Source organism: Castanea sativa, chromosome 10 (genome assembly GCF_040712315.1).
Source record: "Castanea sativa cultivar Marrone di Chiusa Pesio chromosome 10, ASM4071231v1".
Taxonomy (NCBI): Eukaryota; Viridiplantae; Streptophyta; class Magnoliopsida; order Fagales; family Fagaceae; genus Castanea; species Castanea sativa.
This window is the reverse complement of record NC_134022.1, coordinates 20486439-20511852: the sequence shown is the minus strand read 5'-3', so window position 1 is coordinate 20511852 and position 25414 is coordinate 20486439. Positions and strand designations below refer to the sequence as shown.

Genomic DNA, 25414 nt, shown 5'->3' with positions numbered 1-25414 from the left:
AACAATTGTGAATGTTTTTGTGTCGAAGTTATTGTTAATGTAATCCTTTTTTTTTAATACAAAATAAAATTTCTACTTTAGCCTAATCTAAGTGTATATGTGTGAAAAGCTCCTTCTTGGAGACTTGAACTCCGGCCCTTACCCCCCACACCCCACAAGTACTTATATATGTGTAGTGACCATCGCACCAAGGGTATGCGGTGGTTGTTAATGTAATCCTTAGTGTTATTGGGTTGTGATTGCATTATATTTACTGTAAATGGAAAAATGAAGAGGCTAGTAGTCTGATTCCGTCTATCGCTGTTTGCATATGCTCCTACGTATTAGAGCATCAGTCTCTACTTTACTAGTGCACATGAGGGCACTGAAAATAAACAAATAAACATATTGAACTTTCTCTTTTGGTTGAAACAGAAACATACTTAACTATTAGCAGATCTCAAATCTCTAATATGGTATGTCTTTATCAGTCTGTGAAATTTATACCTTCCAAACTCAAAAGACATGAACTAATTAAAAGTGACTTGGGTATCCCAAATCTGTAATGGTACATGTTTACAAATTTATGCCTTTTAAACTCAAAATAAGTGAATTAAATTGCCTCAATTTTACTAGTGCATGTGTGCATTGAAAATAAACAAATAGTAAATAATATTAAACTTCACTTTAGGCTGAAATATAAACATACTTAACTTTCAAAAAGCCTCTAAGTCTCTAATGGTATGTGTTAAATATTGGTAAACAAAATGTTATCAAATTTATATACCTACGTGAGGCAATTAAAAGTGACTTGGTAGCCCAACTTTTATATGGGCTTGATCATTAACTAGTGGGTCGTAGGATGATCCGGGCTAGAATTTTATCTCAAAGTCAAAGCTGAACTAACTTTTTAGCTAGGCTATTGTTTAACTTCATACTTTTCGTCAAGCTCAAATCTCAATGATACCAAAAACAAAAGACAATTTGCGATGCATAATTAATTAATGATCATTGTGTGACTCGTGTATGATAAGCTCTAACAAGGTAAAACTAATTTCTTCAAATTTTTTAGATTTTTTTTTTTGTGTATATTCTTTTGATGTTATAACTTATATGGTCCAATTTATTAGATGAATATGTTAACAAATGTAACATTATATTATATAATGTTCTCATAAGAGCATCCACAGCAGTGGAGCTAAAAATATAGTTATTTGGCACTTATAAAAGTCACTTTATCTATTTTACCTTTTCATACCTAACATCAATGGTAAGATATCATTTCTATAAAATGATAAAATTTGAAGTAATTTCTATAAATTGTAAGATATCATAATCATATAGTAATGACTATCATTTCTATAAAATGATAAAATTTTAGTATATTTTTAATTTTAGTAATATAAAAAAATGCACATATATAGACTAAATTACATTTTTAGCCCCTTTACTTTTTTGGGTTGTTTTCTTTTCAAAACCCCTTATATTTTAAAATTTTCATTTTTTAATTAAAGAATCTTGTAATTCAATAATATTGTCTAATCTCTGTTATGTAGTCAACATTTTACGCATTAATTAATTTAAATCAACTTTTATATTTTAAAAAGGGTTGGGTTCAAGTTGCACCAACCAATAGTTTTTAATTGGATGTAAATTTTAACAAATTCACCATTAGATTATATTATCTTCATATATTCTCCATGCTTGCAAATTTTCAAGGTAATCAAATATCAATAGTCATACCATCAATCAATTATTCAAATTCAAGTTTTTGTAGTTTGAAATAATGAAATAACATTACATTTTTTTTCCCTTTTCTTAAGGATTTTTGGCTTTGCTTCAACTAGTGAAAGGGGATGCCAAAGACAACGTGAGGTAAGAGAGAAAAAGACAGTTTAGCCATGATATAAATCATGAGAAGAGGAGAGGAGAGGACTCCTCAAAAAAAAACAAAAAGATTTTGATAATTTAGAGAGGGTTTAGGGAAATTAAATTTTGGGAGGATCTTGAGAGATTTGGTATTTGCCTAGCAAGTTAAGAGATTTAGAGGAGGATTTGAGTGGTATTTTTTGGAAGATTTGGAGTGAGGTGGGATTGCGGTCACAATGAACATGTAGTGGTGCAAGGTTGAGAGAGAGAGAGAGATTATTTTTAAGTCATTCTTTCTTACATGAATTTAATGGGCTTAAAACGTCATTATAAAATAATGAATTTGGATAGGAGGATGACATTGGAAACAATACCAAATGTGAGAGACAAAAATAAAACTTTTTTTTTAACATAAAGAATAAAATAGAAACAACTCAAACATAAAAGGAGCAAAAGTGTAATTAATTAGTCAAAAACATAAGTGTATAAATTGGATATATAACGAGTGCTTTTAGGGTATTGGTTAATAATCCATTTTAAAAAAAATTTAACACCACTTTTATAGAAAATGAAAAAAGTTGTTAAAACATTAATTACTTTTTTTCTTTTTCCATAAAAAATTTTTCTAAATAGATTATTAACCAATATTCTAAGGGCATTCGTTAGCACTTTCCTTTGATTAAATATGAAATTTGAAGTCTTAATCAAGAAAATTTGTAATGTAGTCCAATAATTGTGTTGATCATAATCAATTGATAGTTATTAAACAATATAAAAATAACAAAGAATTGTGCCAAGTATAAGTTGGTAAAAAAGGGTTCTTTTTAAACTAGTTTAAATAAAAACTCTTCAAACTCTTCATATATTTTTTTATTAGATATGTATTTTGAAACTCTAACCATTTGATTACATGTTCTTTTTATACCTTCCATTTTTGCAAAATTTCAAGAATATCAAAGATTAATAGCTATATCATCAATGACATGTTTGAATTTCAAGTTTTATGGTAAAAAATTATGCATAAAAAATAAGTTTATTGATCAAATAATAAATAATAACTGATTTGAAAGAAATTTTACATGCGTGTTAAGAATACAAAAAATATGCAATTTAATAATTAAGTTTTTAAAATTCACATTTAATAAAAAGATATAGAAGTAATTTGAAGTTTTGGAAAAAAACTTTTATCCTGATTGCTTATGTTTTTTGGTTTTTGGTTCTCCTTCCATTCTCATTTCAAGAAAGTAGGTTTCAAATTTCAACCAAGGGATCCAATTAAACAATGGCCCCTTTTTTCCACTTCCTTCTCCATTGCCTGAATTGACTGTATTAAGAAGGTACTCTTTTCAACAATCAAGCCCAGTCTTAATCAAGTATTTATTTGAGAGTATTCAGCAACAAAAAAAAAAAAGTATTTATTTTAGAGTAGATTTTAAGTTTTTTTAGTGCCTCATCTACCCTTCCCATTCTTTAAATAAACTGACAAAAAGCAAAAGATAAGTACACCCTTATCATTAGGGTGAGGGTACCAAACCAGCAGTGACCCAATTATTTAACCATTTTCTTGGGGTTATCTTTAATGTAGGAGACCACCCTTTCCCCTTGACCATGGCAATAATAATTTCTTCTTGTCACATTTTTTAAAAACAAAACACTAGTTGCACAAAAGAATCACAGACATACTTTCAATGTGCTCACCTAATTAGCCGAAATTCATAGTTGAAAATTAATTGCTTTTTCACTAGTCATTAGACCCATATATATCATGTAAATTAAGCCTAAAAACACAATCATTTTTATAAAATTTTCACAATATACAATGATTGAAACATACTAAAAGTTGTATCAAATATAAATTCAGATTTTTTTTTTTAGAAGCCAGATTATATATATATATATATATGATATTTATGTTCTAACAAACATTAGTCTTGAGAAATTAGAGAGAAACTAGAGCTGCTATTAATCTGACAGGTGGGTGTGGAAGTATTGGTGAGTAGTAACCTCTCTACCCAATGCAAACTCGTTTTCTTCAACTCCAACGCTCAGTCTTCGCTCTTCAAATATCACTCTCACTTACCAACACAACACAAACGCGCGCACACAACTAACAAAAACCCACACACAAAATGACATGTATCAGAACTGTCTGGTAGACCGACCAGTCAAAACCCACATCTCTCTCTCTCTCTCTCTCTCTCTCCTATGCCAAACACACACAAACCCTAACCGCACTCTCCCTCTATTGAATATTTTTTGCCATCAACCTAGTCTAACGACCCTTCAATACTATCATTTGGGTGTGTGTTTGTGTATTTTTTTTGTTTGGATCATCAACCTTTACAAAGTTGTAGCACTTCTTGGGCAACTCACAGATCTTCCTCAAAGTCATCTAACTTTTTTGCCTCTCTCTCTCTCTCTCTCTCTTCCTCACCTGCAGGTCTGCCATATTACCTTCTCTTCTTTCCTAAACTTCTTCTCTCACTTTTTTTTTTTTTTTTTTTTTGGGGGGTGGGATTAAAGGGGTTTTGATTTTTTAGCTCAAATGGCTATTTCTCCTTTCTGTCTATTTACTATCTTTGGAATCCAAAAGTGATTTTCTTTCTTTCATTTATTTTAGTATTTCTTTCCTTTTCTTTTTTTTTTTTTCTTTTTTTTTTTGAGTTGATATTTGATAGAAAAGGAGATAGAGTAGGTTTGGTACTTGAAACTCAACTGCAAGCATGGCTGCACCGCCAAGTAGCCGGCTTCAAAATATGTTACAGGCGGCGGTGCAATCGGTTCAATGGACTTATAGTCTCTTCTGGCAACTCTGTCCACAACAAGGGTAATTATAACTAAATAATTAATTTCGAGCAACAAGAAAACTTTTTGATCAAAACCCATTTCTCATTATCAATTATGTATGATTATGGTTGCTTAATTTGGGGTTGTGAGATTTTTTGTTACTCATTTCTTGATGTTTATGATGGTCTAGGACCTTAGTTTGGGCAGATGGGTATTACAACGGAGCAATTAAGACTAGGAAAACAGTGCAACCTATGGAGGTTAGTGCTGAGGAAGCATCCCTTCAGAGAAGCCAGCAGCTTAGAGAGCTCTATGATTCATTGTCCGCCGGAGAGACTAACCAGCCGGCACGAAGGCCTTGTGCTGCTTTGTCGCCAGAGGACTTGACGGAGTCGGAGTGGTTCTATTTGATGTGTGTCTCTTTCTCTTTTCCTCCTGGGGCGGGGTAAGTTGAATTAACTACTTCACACTTTCTGCTAGATTAGCTTCCTTTCTTTAGCTAAAACATTTTATGTAAGGGTTTCTGTCTTAATTAATTTCCTTTTCTTGGTACATTTTAAGTAGGAAAAAAAGGGTATGAATTCTGAAAATATCAGTTGGAAGCAATAGAAAATGTCATTTGACTTGAAAACCATTTACGATTAATTTATTTATTATTTTAACTTGTGAACTTTTTTGTGTTTACATCAATCTTAATTTCTTGAAGTGAATCTCATGAGTGTGCACCAAATTGCAAGTTAAAACAGCAGAAAAAATAAAATAAAATCATGGGGTGTGAATGATTTCCTTTTGTTTCATACACTTTGTCACATAGGCAAGCAACACATGCAATGCTCTCTCTTCCAATTTATCTATTGTCTCTCTTTCAAAAGTTACCGAAAGAATTTCAAAATTTTCCTTTCCCAGATAGTAGGACATTTATTTCAGAAACCATCCTATTCAATTTCTTTCTTATAAGAAGTGAGCCAAGAAAATAATGACGACCGTCTTTCTATCTGTCTTTCTCTTCTGTAATTGTGCACGAAATCATTAGGCGACTGTTACTACTGTAAAGTCTAGTCCAAGGCCAGAAAATAGGCACAACAAAGAGCTAGTAATTGAGCTTGTCCAAAACAGTAGCTAACTAGACAGTGCACCAAAGTTCTTCAAACACTGAACCTGCTCTTTTTGTTTTTTTGTTGAATTACTTGCTTGTTTTTGAAACATGGTAGTGACATCGTTTAAATTGCCCTTACAACACGTCAAGTGAGAGCCTTTTGCACCATTTTTTTGGTTTTTACTTACTTCATGTTTTCAGGGTTACTAGGCTTACACTGATTTGTCTTTTTTACAATTGTAAGATTGAAAAATACTTTGGTGGTTAATGGGAATATATTCTGAGAGTGCTGTATAAAAAAGTCAAGGTGCATGAGAGAGAGAGAAAGAGAGAGAGAGAGAGTCAAATAAATTAATAGAGGTTGATCACACTGCCTCAATGAATTTCCTATCTCTTTCGAAAAAAAAAAAAAGCAAAACCCAAATCCCGTTTTATTTATGCAACTAAAGCACGTCCTACAAAGATTTCTTAAATCTCTCTCTCTCTCTCTCTTGCTAAGACCTCAAATCTAAGCTTTCATGGCTCTGAGTACTCGCTGCTCTCATAGAGGGCTGCGTTGAACCCTTTTTTAATAACGGAAAGGGATGGAGCACTGATTAGAATTTAACCACGTTGGCTCTTTTTAACATATAAAATCCTCATCTAGTACTATTTTTTTAGAAGATTTGGACCGCATGTTTAAATACATTTAGCTGTGAATCATGCATTACTATAACAACATGACCAAAAAAAAAACCTAGCTAGTACACTCTTACCTATATCAAAGAAAATGTATAAAGGTAATATGATATGTTGGTGTGTATATATACGATTCAATGCAACATTTGCAACTCTCTCACTTTCACTCCAAAAAGCACATATTTTCTGATTCTATATATGTATGTATTTCTGCATAATACACGTTTAAAAGTTCTTTATAGACATGTAATTTACGAGGGGAGGAATTATTGTAGGTTACCTGGAAAAGCATATTCAAGGCGGCACCATGTATGGCTCACCGGTGCTAATGATGTCGATAGCAAAACTTTTTCTAGAGCCATTCTTGCCAAGGTATCTCTACCTGTCTTCCTCTTTGAAAATTTGATGGTAAAGAAAGCTAAAGATTTGGAAACGCACTAAGTACTTTTTGTCTTATTGGTGAAGTTCGTACTTCAAATGTGGGCATTTTACAATTACTATTACTATTTTACTTTTTTTTTTTTTAAATTGTACGGACCCAATAGTAATTACTGTTTCACACTCACAAATGTAAAATGTTTCATACGATAGAGGTTTCATTTGGCTAAATCACCGTTTATATAAAATTTTCAAGACAAATACACATACTTGATATATACATCAGGAATTAAGTACAGAAAATTATTATAACAACTTCTATAATTTCCTAATGGAAATTAAGTTATATACAAAACAAAGAAAAAGCAAAAATTGATAACTTAGAATTTTCTTGGTAGCTAATATTGCTAGCTTGTTTTTAGTAGTGAGTAGCATATTTTATTATCCCAATATCCAGTTCAATAACTAACTAGATTCTCCTGTTTTTTTCAACATGAACTTACTTTGCCATTGGACCAGAGTGCTCGTGTTCAGGTAATTAATCCCAAGACCGACCAATGCAATGTAATTTGTCTTGCTCTCCTAATTTGCTTTATGAGCTAAGAATTAAAAACCACATTAATTTCTGTTTCAGACTGTAGTATGCATTCCTCTACTTGACGGTGTCGTGGAACTTGGCACAACTGATAAGGTACGTAGGAACTTACTTACTATTAATTAGTAGGTACTCTTCAGCTGCTTAAAAAGAAAAAAGAAAAAAATGTACTTACAATTAATCAATTACAAGGTGCGTGTATATATGATGATTAAATTATTGTAGGTGCAAGAGGATCTTGCATTTGTTCAACACATCCAGAGTTTCTTCACTGACCATCACCACCACAACCCTCACCCACCAAAACCAGCTCTTTCCGAGCACTCCACTTCCAATCCTGCCTCATCATCCGGGCACACGCGCTTCCACTCACCACCCGTCCCGCCTGTTTACACCTCAGCAGACCCAGCTATCAATGCCAACCCAGAAGACGAGGAGGAGGAGGAAGAAGAGGAGGAGGAAGAAGAAGAGGAGGACGAGGGTGGAGAATCAGACTCAGAAGCAGAAACGGGCCGTAATGGTCGGCCCATGGGCATAGTGCATGTGGCCGTGCCCACAACTGATCAGCCCAGCGAGCTTATGCAGCTCGAGATGTCAGAGGACATCCGACTAGGCTCACCAGATGACGCGTCAAACAATTTGGACTCTGATTTTCACATGCTCGCTGTCACCCAACCTGGAAACCAAATTGCCGACCACCACCTCCACCGTCGAGCCGACTCGTACCGAGGCGAGTCGGCTCCAAGATGGCCAATGTTACAAGAACCAACAAGCAGTGGAATTCATATTCAACCACCATCTTCAGGTACATGACATCAAATAAAATAAAAAACTGGTAGTTAGGGTTTCCAACTAATAAATAAATAAAATGATTCAACACATACCACAGTAGTAATAATTAATTGACTTCAATGTATGAGATAAATAATAATTAAGGCCCCCAACTCCAACTAATATAGTGCGGGATTCAATACTGCACATACAAATACAAATACAAATACAAATACAAATACAATAGTGGTGTATTCACTATTCACCACAGCACATTGCAGAGCAGTGATTCAGTACAACACGGACCACATGATTAATAATTGATAATGAAAAACACTGATTAGCTGCTTTGGCACACATATGTATGTAATGCATGATACTAATACCGCTAATAATAAATTTGGTTTCAAAAACATGGGGTCACAATTAATGATGGGCCCTGTGGGGTCACTGCATTAAATCCCCTAATCACTGTATGATGATGATGTTCGGCAGAGTGACATGATAGTCCATACACATGGGAAATAAATAATAAAATAGAATATGTATATGTATATGTATATATATTTTGGCTTTTACTGACAAAAATTATTAGTTCTAGATTCTAGTAATGGATCCCAGTCCCACAGTGGTAGCCCATGAAAACAAGTCCACGCGCCCCTTTTCGTTCCCGTGGCCGTGGAAGTTGTGCTGCTGTGCTGGGTTTCAAATTGTAAATTGGGATCGATCGTAGTCGTACTTTGTTTTGGCTGAAAAGGAACAAACCTCATCTATGTGCGTAGTTGTCGCCACTTGCGTGCAACGATGCAAAAACATCACCACAGTTATTGGTTTTTGGGGAGTGAAATCTTCAACTAACCCATGCAAAATTCAATATTATGGTTGACACTTGACACTTTGTCCCCTATAAGTCATAACCCCTTCGGATCCTTTATTATTATTAATTTTTAACTCGGGTTTGAAAAATTATTACATATATATTTTACTCTTCTTCTTAAAATATGAGGAAGTATTGTCTGATTCAACTCACTTGGTGGTGAATTTTAATTTTTTTAATAAATATTTTAAGTAAATTATATATACTCTGTCCCCTATAACCCTTTTAGATCTTTAATTTTTTTTTTTAAACTTGGGTTAGAAAAATTATTACATAAATGGTTTACCTTTCTTCTTTTACCGAGGCTCCAACTCACTCGATGATGAATGTTCAACTCGATGATGATGAATATTCAACTCACTTGATGATGAATGTTAATTTTTTTAATAAATATTATATAGAAATAATATTTCGCACTAATTAGTTTAATATTGTTAATATGGCTTGTTACGTATAATAAAAATAAAGTTATCAATTATCAATAAAATTAGGTCAAAGCTATATTTTCAAAACAAAATATATATATATATATATATATATATATATATATTATTATAATCACAATAACCATAAACAATTGTGAAAAACATCATATATTTCTAATAAAGTTACTAATTCCTTCTATTGGGGTAATCATTGTTATAATAAGAAAATAAAAGTTAATCCAAAAAATCAATGAACCCCATTATTATTATTTTATAATCATTCTCATTTGTCAATGTGTTGGTGTTTGTGTATATGTGCAGGAGGAACTCCTCCATTAGACGACTTGACACAGGAGGATACCCATTACTCTCAAACGGTCTCCACCATCCTCCAAACACAGCCCCGATGGGCTACTGACTCATCCACCTACACCCCCTATTCCAACCAATCAGCTTTTGCCAAGTGGACAATCCGTGTGGACCACCACCTTCAGGTCCCACTTGAGGGCACATCACAATGGCTACTAAAGTACATTTTATTTAGTGTACCACTTCTTCACACTAAGTACCGTGATGAAAATTCACCAAAATTAAGGGATGGTGATGTTGCCACTCGGTTCAAAAAGGGTACCCCACAAGATGAGCTCAGTGCTAACCATGTCTTAGCTGAGCGGCGCCGCCGTGAGAAGCTTAATGAGAGGTTCATTATACTAAGGTCGCTAGTGCCATTCGTGACCAAAATGGACAAGGCCTCAATATTAGGTGACACAATTGAGTATGTGAAACAATTGCGTAAAAAGATTCAAGATCTTGAGACACGTAATAGACAAATGGAAGTTGATCAACGGTCAAGATCAACTGGAGACTTACAAAGGTCTAGTAGTTTAAAGGATTTGCGAGCCACTACTAGTGGGGTAACTTCAGACCGGACCCGAGCCGGCCTATCTGGCTTAGATAAGAGGAAGTTAAGAATTGTGGAAGGGAGTGGTGGTGTTGCAAAGTCCAAGATGGTTGTCGAGTCACCACCACCACCACCACCACCTCCGCCACCTCCACCACCACCACCACCTTCATCACCGCCAGCAACGCCAACAGGAACTTCGGTAGAAGTGTCAATTATAGAGAGTCAAGGGTTGTTGGAGCTCCAATGTCCTTACAGAGAAGGGTTGTTACTTGATATCATGCAAAAGCTTCGAGAGCTCCGAATTGAGACCACAACAGTGCAATCTTCATTAAACAGTGGGTTCTTTGTAGCTGAATTGAGAGCCAAGGTATAATGCTGAATATATAATTAATCAATAGATATCTCATACATCTGATATATGTATCATCTCTTATAATTTATTGGTGTCACATTTGCATGTGACCCATATACTGTGAGAAAGATGATACATATATTGAATGTACAAGATATCCACTCATTAACATTTTTTAAAGTTTTAATTAATAGTTTACTAATTTGTTTCATTAAACTCATTTGTTATGCACATCATGATACTAATTCTTCTTTTTTGTGTGTATCTTCAGGTGAAAGAGAATGTTAATGGGAAGAAAACAAGCATTGTGGAAGTGAAGAGGGCAATAAATCAAATCATTCCCCATACTGACTCTTAGATAATTGAAGGATATGAGTTAGGGGGGAATCCGTAAATTACTGACTTATTGAAGTAGCAATGTATAATCTTTAGTACTTGTGAGATTTAGTAGTCATTTCCCAAGTGTAACCTAACAAAATGTATGTTAGCATAAAGGTTCAAGAAATGCAATATAAAATTGGTCTAGTACCTGTTGATACTATATCTTGAAGTTAATATTTGACCATATAGCTAATCATCTTTATAGCCAAGAGGAGATGACCAAAAGTAATATTTGTAATTAAGCAGCATGATAATTAGCATTGTATATATATAACCTTTTAGCTGTTCAATAGTTATGAACTTTTAGCCTTCATGCAAACCAATCGACACGTATAAATGCATCTCTTTTCACTTCATTAAATATATATACTAAATAAATAAGGAAGAGAGAGAGAGTTAAACATCATGGATTATACTATGATTCAAATGCTAAGCTGTTAGTAAGAGATATACGATCCTCACAAAAGCTATAGAATTTGACAGTTTCATAAGTCCAGACTGTATCATCAAACAATAAAATTAGGTAAACTTCAAAAAATGAGGTTTAAAAAAGTTGCATGAGTAAATAAGGAAAGTTAAACAATTAAAAAAAGTAAAAGTGAGCTTCATTGTAGGATATGATTGTAATATGTATCTCCTTTTTTTTCTTCTTGAAATGAATATTGTTAATTATTATTATTATTATTATTATTATTATTATATTCATTCACTATTAAAGACCAGCCTTAACTTAAGCTTTAACCAGGCAAATTCAAAGTTTCAGGGCAGAGAGGCTTATACCGGAGCCCTGTTTTGTTACTTATAATTTGCTTATAATAACATTCATCATAATCATAATCATAATCTCTGTTTTGTTGTCCTCAATAGTTTTCACTTATTATAGTTTATTCATCCGTGGGGCAACAAAAGAGAGTGATACATTGCTGAGGAAAATTCATGAATGCTTTATGATTTGACAGTACGAAAATGAGCCACAAATACCACAACTCACAATAGAGAAAAGGGAATGGCAGTATAACTAAAAATATACACCTGCACCAGTAATTTGTCCCCCCAAGAAAGAAACAAAACAAATAAAAACAAAACAAAATTTGATTTTTGTGAGTCCACGCAGAACATTCTAACACCTTTTTGAATTCAAGGATCAGGGAAAACTCAATGCTATAAGAATGGCATTTTCTGCTGTAAGAGGAAGCTATTTCTCACATAATTGTTCCACGACTTAGCCAACTACTCTATGTAAGCATGGACCAAGGAATGAAAGATCGACCAACAAACCACCCTCAGACTGAAAATTTGCTAGCAGGCAGATAAGTCCTCAATACTGCATTTCGTTCAAGATGCCGTCACCCATCTTCTCCACATCTTCTTGGGACAAAAGGGTTTTCCTACCACTGCCACCAGCCCTATCATATGGTTGAGCCATCTTCCTAAGGAACTGAAATCAGAGAGAACACATTATCGGATTTACAACCATATTCTATATCACAAACTCACAATTTATTTTATTGTATCAAACTGACTTGTACACAGGATATGAACATTGAATTTTGTCATCTTTCTTGAATAACACTGTTTTAACATTTTTCTGATCCATAGTTGTAGAATTTTCTTTTGGTAATTTTGTTTCCGTTAAAAAGTTACTGAGTGATCAATCAGAGAGATGGTCATCTTTTTTTTTTTCTTGGTACAAATATCTTTATCTGGTTTAAGACAACCAGAGCCAGAAAGCACTGTGGCAAAGGCATATGTGCACAGGGTAAGGTGTGACTGAGGCTAACTGCTCCCACACCCAACACCCATGGTCTTTCCCCAAAAAACACATACAAAAGGGAAAAAAAGTAAAAGAAAGAAATTTCTAACAATTGGATAATCTAAAATGTCTTTTGATTGCTATTTGGTGAAACCGATAACGCATGACTCTAATGTGCTTTCAAATTTGGCCTTTTGCCCACCCTCAATAGTCATAACAGATTTGTCAATTTCAGACTGTAAAAAATGGGAGAAGATTGTACAAACATGTGGTAGTAACAGGGACCTACCTCCCGTGCTATATGCAGAGCCATGTCTGTGCTCAAATTCAGGTGTGCATCACGTAAATGTGACAGTATCCACCCAGGCAATTTAGAGCGCTTGTCATGACGGCTATACCTGCACAAATTTTAGGTCAACAATCCAACATAAATATATTTAATCTAAATTAGTGAGTGGTTAGCGCTTCTGGGGACTGCAACAATAAATAAAACAGAGCACTCATCAAAGATGTTTTCCCAATAAAAGTATAGCAATTTCAGTGTAAAAGCTGCAGGTAAACTCAACTAATTCCTTCCTACTTCTATTCATTTTGGAACCAAATATGGTCAGTTATCTTATTCACTTTAACAATGAAAGAAGAGGATACATGGTAAAGTACTGCAAATATCTAAGTTATGATCATTCTGTACTAAATTTTACTTGATTATCACCATTGGCGCCCAAGTGGCACTCCAACCCCATGTGGTGGCCAAGGTCCAAGGTTCAATCCCCTTGTCTTCACCTAAGTTTCTAGACAAATATGAGTATGATTTTAGCCCAAACTTCAAGAGCCCCAAGTCCCAACACTACGTAAAATCAGCATAATGATACGTGAAATATCCAAATGAAGTTCTTAAATCACATAAACTAATACTTATGGAGTGGCTGAAGTTTAACAAAAGCACAAACGTTTGATCAATGTATATAAAAATTATTTAACAAACAGGTGGTATTTTAGTGTATATATATACATATACAGACCTTTTATCAGCAAAGATCATCATCCCATAATCAGCCTTTGACCGGATCACTCGGCCCACACATTGAGCAGCCTGTCTCTGCTCCAGTAAAATCCAATGGTAAAAATATTAATCTATCACACAAAAAATGAATTTTGAAACAAGACCGCCAAAACAATAGTTGTTCTTTTGACAAAGGGCAATGGAACTATACCAAGGCATCAAAAGTCAGAAAATCTCCTTCCTTAATCTGAAAGGTATCCCGTAGATATTCCAACCGGGCAAGCAAAATCCTGCAAACCATACTTTAATCTGTCACATCATATACAATCAATTTCATAAGCAACAACAACATAGAACTGTGGATTAAAAACTCACTTGCTCAATGTGTACTGAAAAGGAACACCAAACATAATGACCAGTCTACCATAATGTCGATCAAAGTCTATACCCTCAGCAACTTTTCCCCTGCAAAAGTACAGATATATTTTCAATTTTAAGTGAACCTAGATCGATAAAAGATTTCCCCTTCCACAAGCTTCCTTTTAAGACCAGAAAATGACACAATGCTCATAAAAAGATACAGTAGAGACTAGAGATATTAAAAAAAAATAAAAATGCAAAACTTTAGGCTTAAAAATCACAAAAATCTTTTGGAAAAATTTTATATGCTAACATCAGCAGTGCTAAAGGCACCAGATCAAGAGAAGGTTGCCTCAGACCAAATGAGACATTGCACGGTGTTCTTTTATCACTTATAGTATTAACATAAAGATTATACTACAAAATTTACACCATTGTGATGGCAAGTGCCTTTCACCAACAGCGACAGGTCGCGGGTTCAAGTTCGAGAATTAGTCTCTCCAAAATTATTGGGGGTAAGACTGCCTACTGTAACCTCGCCCAAGCCCCACAAAAGTGGGAGCTTTATGCTCTGGGTATGACATCCTCTTTCATTTGATTGCAAATAGTATTCAAAAGTTTTTTTTTTTTTCCAGTAAAATATTAGAGAAACCAATAGGCTATGACTCAAACACTTCCAAGCATTGAGAATGAGTTGAACTAAAGTCTCCACCTTTGCAAGGTGGAGAAGTACAAGAAGGCTACATAGGTTGAAAACAGTCAAGAATTCAAGTATTATAGATTTCAACATGTAAAGGCAGCTTTTTACCCCTGAAAAGAATTTAAAGGGGGAAAAAAGCATTTTAGTAGGACTAATACAGCACCTGGCAACAGAGAAAAAGATGGCACCCCTCCCACAATCACAAGCCTTGCGATAGTTGTCTAGAGCCAAAGTAGTTTCTACAACATCCTGAGTCTCGATGAAGACAAGCTTATGCTGCATTATTTCCTGTGACAATGAGAGCATCAAGCACCTTTCAGCATAAGCAGATACTTAACAAACTAATGAAGGACAGTGAGGTGAAATTTAAAGAAAACACTTGAAACTAAAAAATATAGATAGAGCTGCTACCTTCAAAATTCCATTTTCATTCCAACTGTTCACTATGCCATCCATATATGAGTAACTAACAAAGAAACATACAATCCCATCTGGAACAACAGATGCCATCTCCAGTAAAAGCCTCCCATAATTTCGTACAACACCAAGATCACTTCTCATGTCAAATTTGGTACTGACAGGAAGCTGATCACTGAAATAAGAACCAATTTACCAGATACTAAGCGACAAACTAAAGTATTAATAAATGAGTTTAGTTGTATTACGAATTAAAAGGTGAGAACCAAACTGAAAAGACTAAAAATCATTATTTGCCTGTTAAATGCTAACGGATTTTAGATGAACTTTATACCTTCCACGAGTGAGAACCATTGGGCATATGCAATCTCTTGTTAAGGACATCGTAAAACTTCGACTAACAACTGGATGGAAATTAAGTAGACGGGGGTAGAGATCAATTGGACTCAGAGTTCCAGATGTAATGACAACTGACTGGAATCGATCAAATACGGGCTTTATGGCAAGAGAAGCATCATGGCAACTAAGCTGAAATACCAAACACATAGAGGGAAAAACCAATCAATAATAAATTCAAAAAGCTGATATGCCAAACAGGTTGGAAATCTTAGTTGCATCCACTGTCAAAAATATAAAATTAGACCTAGTAACAGCAAACAGACACATCTGCAGAAGCAGGGAGATGGCTGATGGGAGAGCATTTATAGGTTTAAAGGTTTAAATGTATAAAACTGAAGGATCAGAAACATCAGCCCATTAGATTCATTTTTGAGAATATTATATATTTTTAATACATAGGGAGAGGGGAGAAAGTATTAAAGAAACTTACAATGGTGTATATCCAAAAGGGTCTATCAACCCACTAGATTCATTACTTAAGATGCTGGGAAAATAAAAGAAAAAGGAAAAGTGGCCTTAAACATAGATGTTGTAAGTTCAAAATTACATACAACAGATCGTTGAATAGGACTTCATAAGGTACATATTAACATTGTAGTCAAACATCCATTCCATTTGTAGAATACTGAAAGTTTGCTAACATATAAAGTGTTCCCTAAAGGTAAAATAAAACAGAAAAGAAACAAAAGAAAAAAGGACAAAAACAATGCGAGGGGAAGATGGGGAAGGGAAACCAACCTGCAGCACAGGGTCAGGAATATGAGGCATTCTCTCATCAAAAGGTTCAATTATAATTGAAAAACCACGAGTGTATGTCCCTACAAGTGTTGCGAAGTCACATATTGTTTGGATGTGTAAGAATTCATCAGTGTCAGTGATTTCTAGTGTTAACATCAGTGAATGTAGGCGATCATAACAAAACTTCAGTGTTTTTTGGTCAATTCCAGCATGGGTATTAATAGATGCAACAAAGCCAACAGGCCCCTCCTTCTCAACGTTATCAGTTTCCAGCCGCCCCTCCAGATATTGGACCAATCTACGTAAGACATGCAGAAAATGTTCTGCTCGGCGGATATTTCCAGGCACAGCCTCCTTCAGAATATCATCAGGTAAGGCAGGATTGGAGAGCCAGTTGTCTGTGACTGCATAGAGAAAGAAGTCCAGCTCAAGATAACTAAGGACATTGTCAAAAAAAAAAAAAAAAAAACTCTTGGGTCTTGAGAATGAATATTAACGTCAGTGCAATCCACATACAAGGTAAGTTTCCTCTTTGTGCCAAACCCTCAACAAGCCGATTGTACTCTGCGCGCAATCTACCAGCATCTGTGGCCTTAAACCTTCCTACCATGTCAAACAATTTCATAAAAGCTGCATCAAATTTTAGTTTATGGTTCAAAGAGAAATTAGAAATGAATCTAAGCAAGAGAAATCCAGCCATTACTTCTTAAGAATTACATCAGAATATTGGCAGGCAAACACAGAAGGCCTACAAATTAAATAGAAAGACTTTTCCAGGTACTGGTCTAACCAAACCATACAATAATGGCTCCATATTTGCAAATAATTACAAGAGAATATTTAAAGTCCATGAAGCAAGTCAATTATGAACCTAATTCGTCATGTAACAGCAAAACAGGAAGAAATAAAAAAAATTTAAGAAAAACACATACTTCTCAATCTCCTGACGCATTTTATTGAGATTCCTTCTGGCCCCTTCAAGTGTCTGCCTTCTCACACTAACACTAAGAGCTTCAATACACACATTATCAATATTATGTGCCTCATCAAACACCACAACAGACTCCTTCTGCATTTCCTTGGATATATACCCAGCCACCTTGGGATCAAGCAAATATTGATAACTGTAAACCACCACATTTGCAAATTGCACCATATGTCGTGCCAAGAAGTATGGACACCACCCTTTCTCCTTCCCGTATGCCCTCAGATCCTGCAAGAATTGTTCAACATAGAAATGATTTTGGAACTCAGAAATATTTGGTAAAATGCTATCAGATTGCAACACATCACTGGAATGTAAGAAATAATCTTAGCCATATTAATATTTCATATTATGGTAGACAGCAATATTATTCATAATAATCCTTTAATTATTATAAAAAATAAAAAAACAAGGGGCATTAATCAGACTTCATGCAACAACATTGTTAATATACTGCCAACATAGATTCCAAGGATAGCAAAACTTGTTGCTTCTTCATAAATAATCAGAATCTAGGAATTACACAGATAGCTAAACATGTTGTTTCTTCATAACCAAACAGAATCCAGGAATTAAACAAATATTTCATAAGCCAAGTTGCAAGATAAGTTTTAGCTACTTGAATATGATGATTAACAATTAACATAAATCCAAAATACTTGCTCTTTCCTAATCACCCAAAACACCTCACCAATCAACCAAAAACACATATAACTCAAAACTTTCTAATTCAAATCAACCAAAACCCATTCCCTCAATGCACAAAAAACAACCTGATTATGATTCATTCCTACCCACAAGGTACAAACCCATTTGGAAATACATGTTCTTTTACAATCACCCAAAACAAGTTACAAATCAACCAAAACATATACATCACAAAAATCCCAATTCAAATTAAAGATCACCCATTGCTTGAAATCACCAAAACAAATCAATCACAATTCATTTCTACCCGCAAGGTATAAACCCCATTTGCCAAAATAACACAGATATCAATTAAAACACAAAAATCCCAGTTCATTTCAACCTGCAAGGTATAAACCCCGGGAGGCAACACTGCATTAGACCCTGCCTTCTCATACTCTTCAAAAAACTCACATGTGGGCAAATTGGGGTTTGCCGCTGCTGCCACCCTGACCCAACTGGCCGTCAATCTCCGGCAACTAGCATCAACTGAGTCCCGATTCTCTGCAGCCAAAACACGCGAATTAACACACAGGTTCTTGCGGGAAGAGAGCCCAACAGCAAGGATTCTAGCACGGTCCCCGATGTGAATAGTCTGGTAAGCATGGAGGAGCTTGAGCTCTGCATCTCAAAACAACTCACAAATCAACCAAAACACATGCAATACTAAAAATAAATATTATATCAAATCAACCAAAACCTATAACTTAAAATCACAAAACCAAACCAATCCCAATTCATTCCCATCTGTAAGGTATAAACCCCATTTGCCCAACAAACTTTGTTCTTTCCTGATCAGCTAAAAACAACTCAAAAATCAACCAATGCACATACAATACCAAAAATAAAATTCCAAAATTGAAGGGCCAGTTTGGTAATGTTGTTATAGTTGTTTGTATTTTTTGGATATACGTGGGTGTGTGAAAATACATATAATATTATTTAAACACTGAAAAGTGTGGTTTAAAATACACTTCCAAACAGCCCTAAATCACCCAAAACCTATTACTTCAAAATCACGAAAACAAACCAAACTTCAATTCATTCCACCCACAAGATACAAAATGTAAACCCCATTTACCAAAACCAACTTACAAATTAACCAAAACACATAGAACCCGCCCCAAAAAAAAACCCAATTCACTCCACCCACAAGATGCAAACTCTAAACCACATATACCAAAAACAACTGACAAATCAATCAAAAACGCATACAACACTTGAAATCACCCAAGACCCATTACTCCAAAATAAAATTAAAAAAAAAATAAATAAAGCCAATTCAAATTGTGTACCTGCAAGGGTCTTCTCCATCTCATGGACAGTGCGGGTACAGTAGATGAGCTTGACAGGGTTGTTGGGTTTAGAGAGAGTGTAGCTGGTAATGAGAGAAAGAAGAGCGATGGTTTTGCCTGTGCCAGTGGGCATCTCGAGGAGGCAGTGCCCTCTGGCATCTAGAGCTCGCTTCAGTTCAACCATGTACGCATATTGTTCTGGGTATATGTGATCGTACGGAAAGTACACCGTTACGTCTTCTATTTGAAACTTCATTGTGTTTTCTGGGATTTGGGAGGGTTTAGAGAGAGAGAAGGGGTTTTAGGGTTTGAATCTGGCAGACCCGTTGTTGTTGTTGTTGCTGCTGTTGTTGTCGTTGCTGTTGTTGTTTCTAGATATTCTTCTAGTTCTCGTACACTGTCTGGGCTATTTCTATTCGAGTCTCGTACTGTGTCTGAGTTTGAGTTTTGGGATAAATATTTTCTTTTGCTTACAAAATAAGTTGAAAAATATAAGTACAATCGTGCCTCTGAAAAATCCAAGACTTTTTTACATGTTATTTGTATTTTTTGTATTTTTTAAAAATATGTATAAGTGAAAAAATTTGTAAAACCACTTGTAATATTATTTAAAAATTAAAAATATATATTTAATCACGCTTAACAAACGCACCGGTAAGTTTCAAAAAATAGAAAGTTACACCTAACAAAAAAGGTCAAATAAACTTAAGAGAAAGCTCCCAATTGAATCCTATAAGAGTCTTATAAGATTCACAACTATTGTTATGACTTAGGAAGAGCCTAGAGAATTGAATTCAATAAGCATTGTCTTATATAAATTTTTCCATTTACTTATATATGATTTTTTCCATTTACTTAATAAATATTTTACGGTCACTCAACTTTTTTGGTGCTTTTCTCTATTTTATCCATCTGGCTTTTATTGCATACTTCACATCCTCGTTGATTTCTCCATCTATATAAACAATTTTTTACCTTTGCTTTTTAAAAAAGAGAAATGTTAACAAATGTCCTAAAGGCTTCTTAAAAAGAAAAATGTTAATAAATGCCCTAAAGGCCTTGATTTATGAACTTTTGTTAAAAATATTTTATGAGAAAACGATAAAATAATTAATTTTTCTGACAACTTTTTTATATTTTCCATAATAATAGTGTTAAAACTTTCGTAATATAATTTTTTAACAATTGTTTTAAGGATATTGTTAACATAAACCTTTAAAAAAAATAGAAAGACATATCCCTAACCATTGTACACGTCTCCCAATTATTCATATTGCAGTGTGGCAACAATGTGGTTACCCTCTCAAAGGGTAGTTGTCGTCCAATACCCTTTATGTAGAGGGGAGTAGTTTGGGTCCAGTGGCATTGGACCCGTTGAAATAGTGACACATGTCTATTTTTAGACACGTGTCACAATCTGACAGAATCTAGTGCACTAGAAACAATGAACCTAATCCAAACCCTATGTAAAGTATCCTGACATACTGTGGGAGTAATAGAACCCTAAACTCGTCACTTTTTAGCCCTTTGGTTGAGACTATTGACTAGGAAACAATGTATGCATTGTGAAAACATCTCCCATCTCCCCCTCCCAATCTGCTAGTAAAAAGTGACAATAACTATGGCCAGTTACTCTACACACAGATAACTGAAGTGTACTTGCAGTTTTGGTTTTAAAAATTGTAACAAAATGCCTGTTAACGTCTTAATTACAATCAAATACATGAGGGAAAAACTCCTATATACAATGGACATATGGCCAATTTCTTCATTCTTCTGTTGGTGTGTTGGATACCAGGCCCTTGATCACATGCCGACATTGAAACCTGTCAAACAACATCAGATAAATAACTCCAGAAATTATGGACTTCGTGGTTTTATCATGCTAACAAACAAAAATCGATACAAGCACCCAAAACCAGGCAAGTTTGGTGCATTGGCGATTGATCAACTGTAAACCTGTCCATTGGAAGTCACTAAATCCTAGAACAAAGGTGGAAAAAAAATAGTAAAGATTTTATGAGATTTTCCAAACAGCAACCTTATGTTTACATCATTTTGATAAACTTTTAGAAATAAGTAACTGTTTAAAAGAACAGACAACATAAGGTACATACTAAATTAATTGGCGAATGTACAAATTCTTGTCAAGTGATAGAAGGAAAAATAGGATTTGTCAAAATGGCATAACTAGTTAGACTGATCTCAACAAGTTAAAGTTCACAGTACTAAAGTTGAATGAAAGATAATAAAGCATTGTAGTCTCAGAGCAGCCCTCAGTAGCAACTTCAAAGTATAGAAGAAGGATTTATATAAAATCTAATTGCTTCAAAATCTAACCCTATCATACCAGATTAAATCATCTGAAGTAGAATCTGACAAACTGGTGGAGCTCCCAGTTTGAGAAGCATGATCCAAAGCATCCATTTCCTGATCTTGGGTTCTGCACTTGAACCGTAGTCTGAAAGGCACAATCTGTAACGAAAATTCTTTTGTAAAAATGCTACCTTATTAATTATCAAATATCAAGTAATACTAAAATCATAAACATGGATATAATGCATGAAGGTCTTCATGTAAGGAAGCCACAAAATACTTGAAAAATGCTAGCAGCTATAGGTTCAGTTTGGCAAACTCATCTCATGTTCTCTGATACTTGCACTAAGACCAGAATCAGAGATTGTCAGTATGAATGTAACCGAATAATTGATAATGCAAGGAAGATTGAATGCGACTTTGTTTCTTTTTTTTTCCTTTTAGAAAAGATACATATCAGTAGACTTTGAAACCAATACTTTGATGCTTTCAAGCTCAGATGGACATGCATGTGAGATGAGACCATATAAAAGATTTTATCATTCTCATAAACTTATAAAAAAAATATAAAAAATTCTACGTGATCCTCTTATGCAATAATCAGGAAAAGCAAAACAGTCTGATGCTTTCAGTAAGTAAGGGTAATACAGAATGAATTCACCCAACTATCATTAAAAGAGTGACAAGCATCCATAATATCAAGTGGAGAGACGATCTGCTGTCTAACCCACTCTGTAGACTTATTCAGTCCATTCCACAGCACAATCATAATTCCAGGAGGGTAAAAGAAACAGTATTTTATATGAGACAATAACAGTGCCCTATTTCCTACTTCAAATAGGACACTCTACTGCAATCTATAAGTGAATTTGGCTAGAAGCACCCATAGCAATAGCACATAGCAATCTCTCTAGTAAATTTACAATTAATGAAAAGTGAGAACAATAGTTTATCAAGACTATCCACTATCATGTCAGGTATACAACTGTCTTACGCATATAAAAGCAAGCAGACTCACCATACAACCAGAAGAAAAAAAAATTGATAAAAAGGCATGCTATTTATATAGCTTTGCTGTTGCATTTTTTACTTAACCCAAAATAAATAAATAAAGGAGAATTGTTACCTTTTTGCTGTATTTAAAATCACGTTTGGGAAGAAAATGCAAAGGCAGGTTGAAAGAACAGGGAGCCTTAACCAATAGAAACAACTTATTGGGGCCTAATAAACGACAAGAAAGAATATAAATCTTTTATTTTTGCTAAGTAAAAAAGAAATGAGGATTAGCAAGACAAAACTCACTCAATTAACTACCTGGATAGGAACCAGATCCAGCACCCTTTGAGATCAGCGTCCGAATAGCCTGTCAAAGAAACATGAAATACAATTTCCTATTATAAATTAATAAAAATTTCAATTTAAGGTGGAACTTGGAAGTGGAATTAGCACTAAAATACCTTTCTTGAAAGTCCTTCCGCCAATTTGCTTTTGGTGAAATAAACCTCACCACTACCAACAACCTTTCCATGTGAAAAGCACAACTCATAAACATGCTGAGGTCGAATAGGACTAGCCCCAAGAACCAAAATGACACCCTGTACGTTAGGAATCTCACTCATCATCAATTTAAGCGCAGTTTGAAGATTTGAAACCGTGTTCATCAGTTTCTCCAGTCTTTTTATTCCATGCTTGACCTCCCTCATTCTGCCAGTTAGCTTTCTCCGCTCCTTTATATCAGATTGTGTAAGATCCGTCTCCTAAAAGCTTACAACTCTTTAGAGCACAGAATTCAATCCAAAATGATAAAATGCAAACTAGCCTGTGCTCAACTAACATTACCAATTCTGTATACTCAGTATGCAGTGTATCAAATTCAAGACTGATATCCTGCAATATGCTGTTTACAAGTGACCGATATTAGATACCATTTCCTATCTAATATCAGATATCATAACTACCATCCTAACTGTCACAACAATAATTAAAAAGATCGAATTCACTTTTCCTATCAGCTCAACTATTTGTATAAGAACATATATATATATATATATATATATATATATATATAGCTTTTCATCTTTTTTTCAAGATACAACTGTACTTTTGCCCAAGCAAAGTAAACCCATGAAAAAAAGTTCTACCAAACTAACACTAGCGATAGTTTGTCAAGAGTGGTGAAATTAAAATTTAACCTGTTCCTGTTGGATGGATCGGAATCGAATGTTGACAAGTGACAAGTGTTTGATTGACACATGTGTGCATCCCAACAGGTCTACTACTAAACCCAAGATGGAGCACTTCTAGTACCACACCCTTGGCCACAACTCGCCCATCTGGCGAGTTATGGTTGGTGGAAGGGCGATAGTGGGCGAGTTGTAGTTGGTGGAGGGGTGACCCACTATCGCCCTTCCACCAACCACAACTCGCCACATGGGCGAGTTGTGGCCAAGGGTGTGGTTCTAGAATTTTTCCCCAAGATGTTTCCTTTCCTATTAAAAGAGTGTTTGATTGATCCATTCCTTCAATAAAATTATTATATTCACTATTCCCTATCGCTTCAATTTGATTTTGAACTATATCTCCGCTCTCGGCCTCTACATTTCTTTTCAACTTATAAAAATTCACATGTTGGGTTGGTTAAACAATTAAATTAACTATTTCAATTTTTCTTATCAGCTAAAATTTTTTTAAAACAAATGCTAACAAAAGCCTCAAAATTGTTTTTGGTGATGAATTAATTAGTAGAGATTCACATTCAATATTTCTTTTGTTAATTAGGTAGGGATTCAGATTCCAAAAAAAGTAAAAAAAAAAAAAAAATTGTGAAGTTTATTGGAAACCTGATATGATATGCCACGTAAGACCACAAACTCATATTGAACAAAAAATAATTGATTCATTAATTTTCTGTCTGATTTTCCTGCACTTTCCGGGCAAACAAACAGAAAAAGAAAAAGGGGAAATAGAGAAGGAGGACTTACGAGGGGATTTGTTGGTGCATGTAAAGGACGAAGCCAACGACGTCGTTGATGACGCGGAAGATAACGGAGCCGTCTATTGACTCTGCCGCCGTCTCGATCTCCGTCTGCTCCTCCATCATCGCCACTGAGAGAGAGAGAGATCTGAAACTACGTTTTAGGTTCTGTGATAAAATTTGAAAATTGATGTTTTAGCGGGAGTAGTCCTGATTTGCAAATTACATGAGTTTATGGGCTTATCTGGAAAAAAACAAGAAAGGCCCATTCGGCCCAACTAATCGAGCCCGGATTTTTTTAACAAGACCCAATTTTTTGTTTTTGTTTTTATAGCTATATTTTTACAACTTGGTAAAGGGAAAAATGGTAACATCAGCTTTATTATTATTTTACATATATATAAATAAGGAAGTAGTGTTTCAGTATTTTGTCAAACTCTTGTTTATGAGATACTTTAAAAGTTCCATGAAATGATATTGTGCTAAATTGAACATGAGATCTCGGGATTTAGATCACCATATGCTTGTTGTTATTAAAATAAAATAAAGTCTAGGTGATCTTTGGATTTCCATATACTCCATCTTCGGAAACCAAAAAATAAAGAGTTTTTTTTGTTCATTTTATTCGCAATTAATTGTTTAAGTGACATATTGTGATTGATGTATAATAAAAGTAATATCAATAATAGATTCAT

At 34.6% G+C, this 25414-nt stretch overlaps 3 protein-coding genes across 4 annotated transcripts; 1 reads left to right on the top strand and 2 right to left on the bottom strand.

The window, feature by feature from the left end:
• The first annotated feature begins 4333 nt into the window (after window positions 1–4333).
• LOC142613283 (transcription factor BHLH42) lies at window positions 4334–11252 on the top strand. Its single transcript, XM_075785571.1, has 8 exons — window positions 4334–4675; window positions 4826–5080; window positions 6685–6781; window positions 7307–7321; window positions 7422–7478; window positions 7608–8187; window positions 9777–10726; window positions 10983–11252. Exons 1-8 carry the CDS (start codon window positions 4572–4574, stop codon window positions 11067–11069), a joined length of 2145 nt encoding a protein of 714 aa, XP_075641686.1. The 5' UTR covers window positions 4334–4571; the 3' UTR covers window positions 11070–11252.
• A 760-nt stretch (window positions 11253–12012) lies between these two features.
• On the bottom strand, window positions 12013–19821 carry LOC142614162 (general transcription and DNA repair factor IIH helicase subunit XPD). Its single transcript, XM_075786707.1, has 13 exons — window positions 19430–19821; window positions 18478–18755; window positions 17395–17675; window positions 16979–17061; window positions 16463–16866; window positions 15660–15853; window positions 15320–15500; window positions 15072–15196; window positions 14224–14313; window positions 14060–14138; window positions 13868–13944; window positions 13135–13243; window positions 12013–12530 (listed from the first exon to the last, which is right to left on the bottom strand). Exons 1-13 carry the CDS (start codon window positions 19683–19685, stop codon window positions 12411–12413), a joined length of 2277 nt encoding a protein of 758 aa, XP_075642822.1. The 5' UTR covers window positions 19686–19821; the 3' UTR covers window positions 12013–12410.
• Window positions 19822–21075: 1254 nt separating this feature from the next.
• On the bottom strand, window positions 21076–24883 carry LOC142614094 (uncharacterized). Of its 2 annotated transcripts, XM_075786640.1 has the most exons (7): window positions 24727–24883; window positions 23585–23642; window positions 23203–23502; window positions 23060–23108; window positions 22872–22966; window positions 21780–21904; window positions 21076–21255 (listed from the first exon to the last, which is right to left on the bottom strand). In XM_075786640.1, exons 1-7 carry the CDS (start codon window positions 24843–24845, stop codon window positions 21198–21200), a joined length of 804 nt encoding a protein of 267 aa, XP_075642755.1. In that variant the 5' UTR covers window positions 24846–24883; the 3' UTR covers window positions 21076–21197. The 2 variants fall into 2 exon arrangements, with proteins under 2 accessions (XP_075642755.1, XP_075642756.1); XM_075786641.1 differs by lacking the exon at window positions 23585–23642 and having other exon boundaries at window positions 24727–24851.
• Between the last annotated feature and the right edge of the window lie 531 nt (window positions 24884–25414).

Excerpts from the sequence above, each read along its gene's own strand:
- LOC142614162 (XM_075786707.1), bottom strand. The coding sequence starts at position 19,685 with ATGAAGTTTCAAATAGAAGACGTAACGGTGTACTTTCCGTACGATCAC. Across the intron at positions 16,867-16,978 it reads ACAAAGAGGAAACTTACCTT|TCACAGACAACTGGCTCTCC; the intron begins GTATGTGGATTG and ends TTCTCTATGCAG. Across the intron at positions 12,531-13,134 it reads CTCTGCATATAGCACGGGAG|TTCCTTAGGAAGATGGCTCA; the intron begins GTAGGTCCCTGT and ends CTCTGATTTCAG.
- LOC142613283 (XM_075785571.1), top strand. The coding sequence starts at position 4,572 with ATGGCTGCACCGCCAAGTAGCCGGCTTCAAAATATGTTACAGGCGGCG. Across the intron at positions 7,479-7,607 it reads AACTTGGCACAACTGATAAG|GTGCAAGAGGATCTTGCATT; the intron begins GTACGTAGGAAC and ends AAATTATTGTAG. Across the intron at positions 10,727-10,982 it reads TAGCTGAATTGAGAGCCAAG|GTGAAAGAGAATGTTAATGG; the intron begins GTATAATGCTGA and ends GTGTATCTTCAG.
- LOC142614094 (XM_075786640.1), bottom strand. The coding sequence starts at position 24,845 with ATGATGGAGGAGCAGACGGAGATCGAGACGGCGGCAGAGTCAATAGAC. Across the intron at positions 22,967-23,059 it reads TGGATCTGGTTCCTATCCAG|GCCCCAATAAGTTGTTTCTA; the intron begins GTAGTTAATTGA and ends GTCGTTTATTAG. Across the intron at positions 21,905-22,871 it reads ATTTTAAATACAGCAAAAAG|ATTGTGCCTTTCAGACTACG; the intron begins GTAACAATTCTC and ends TTTTCGTTACAG.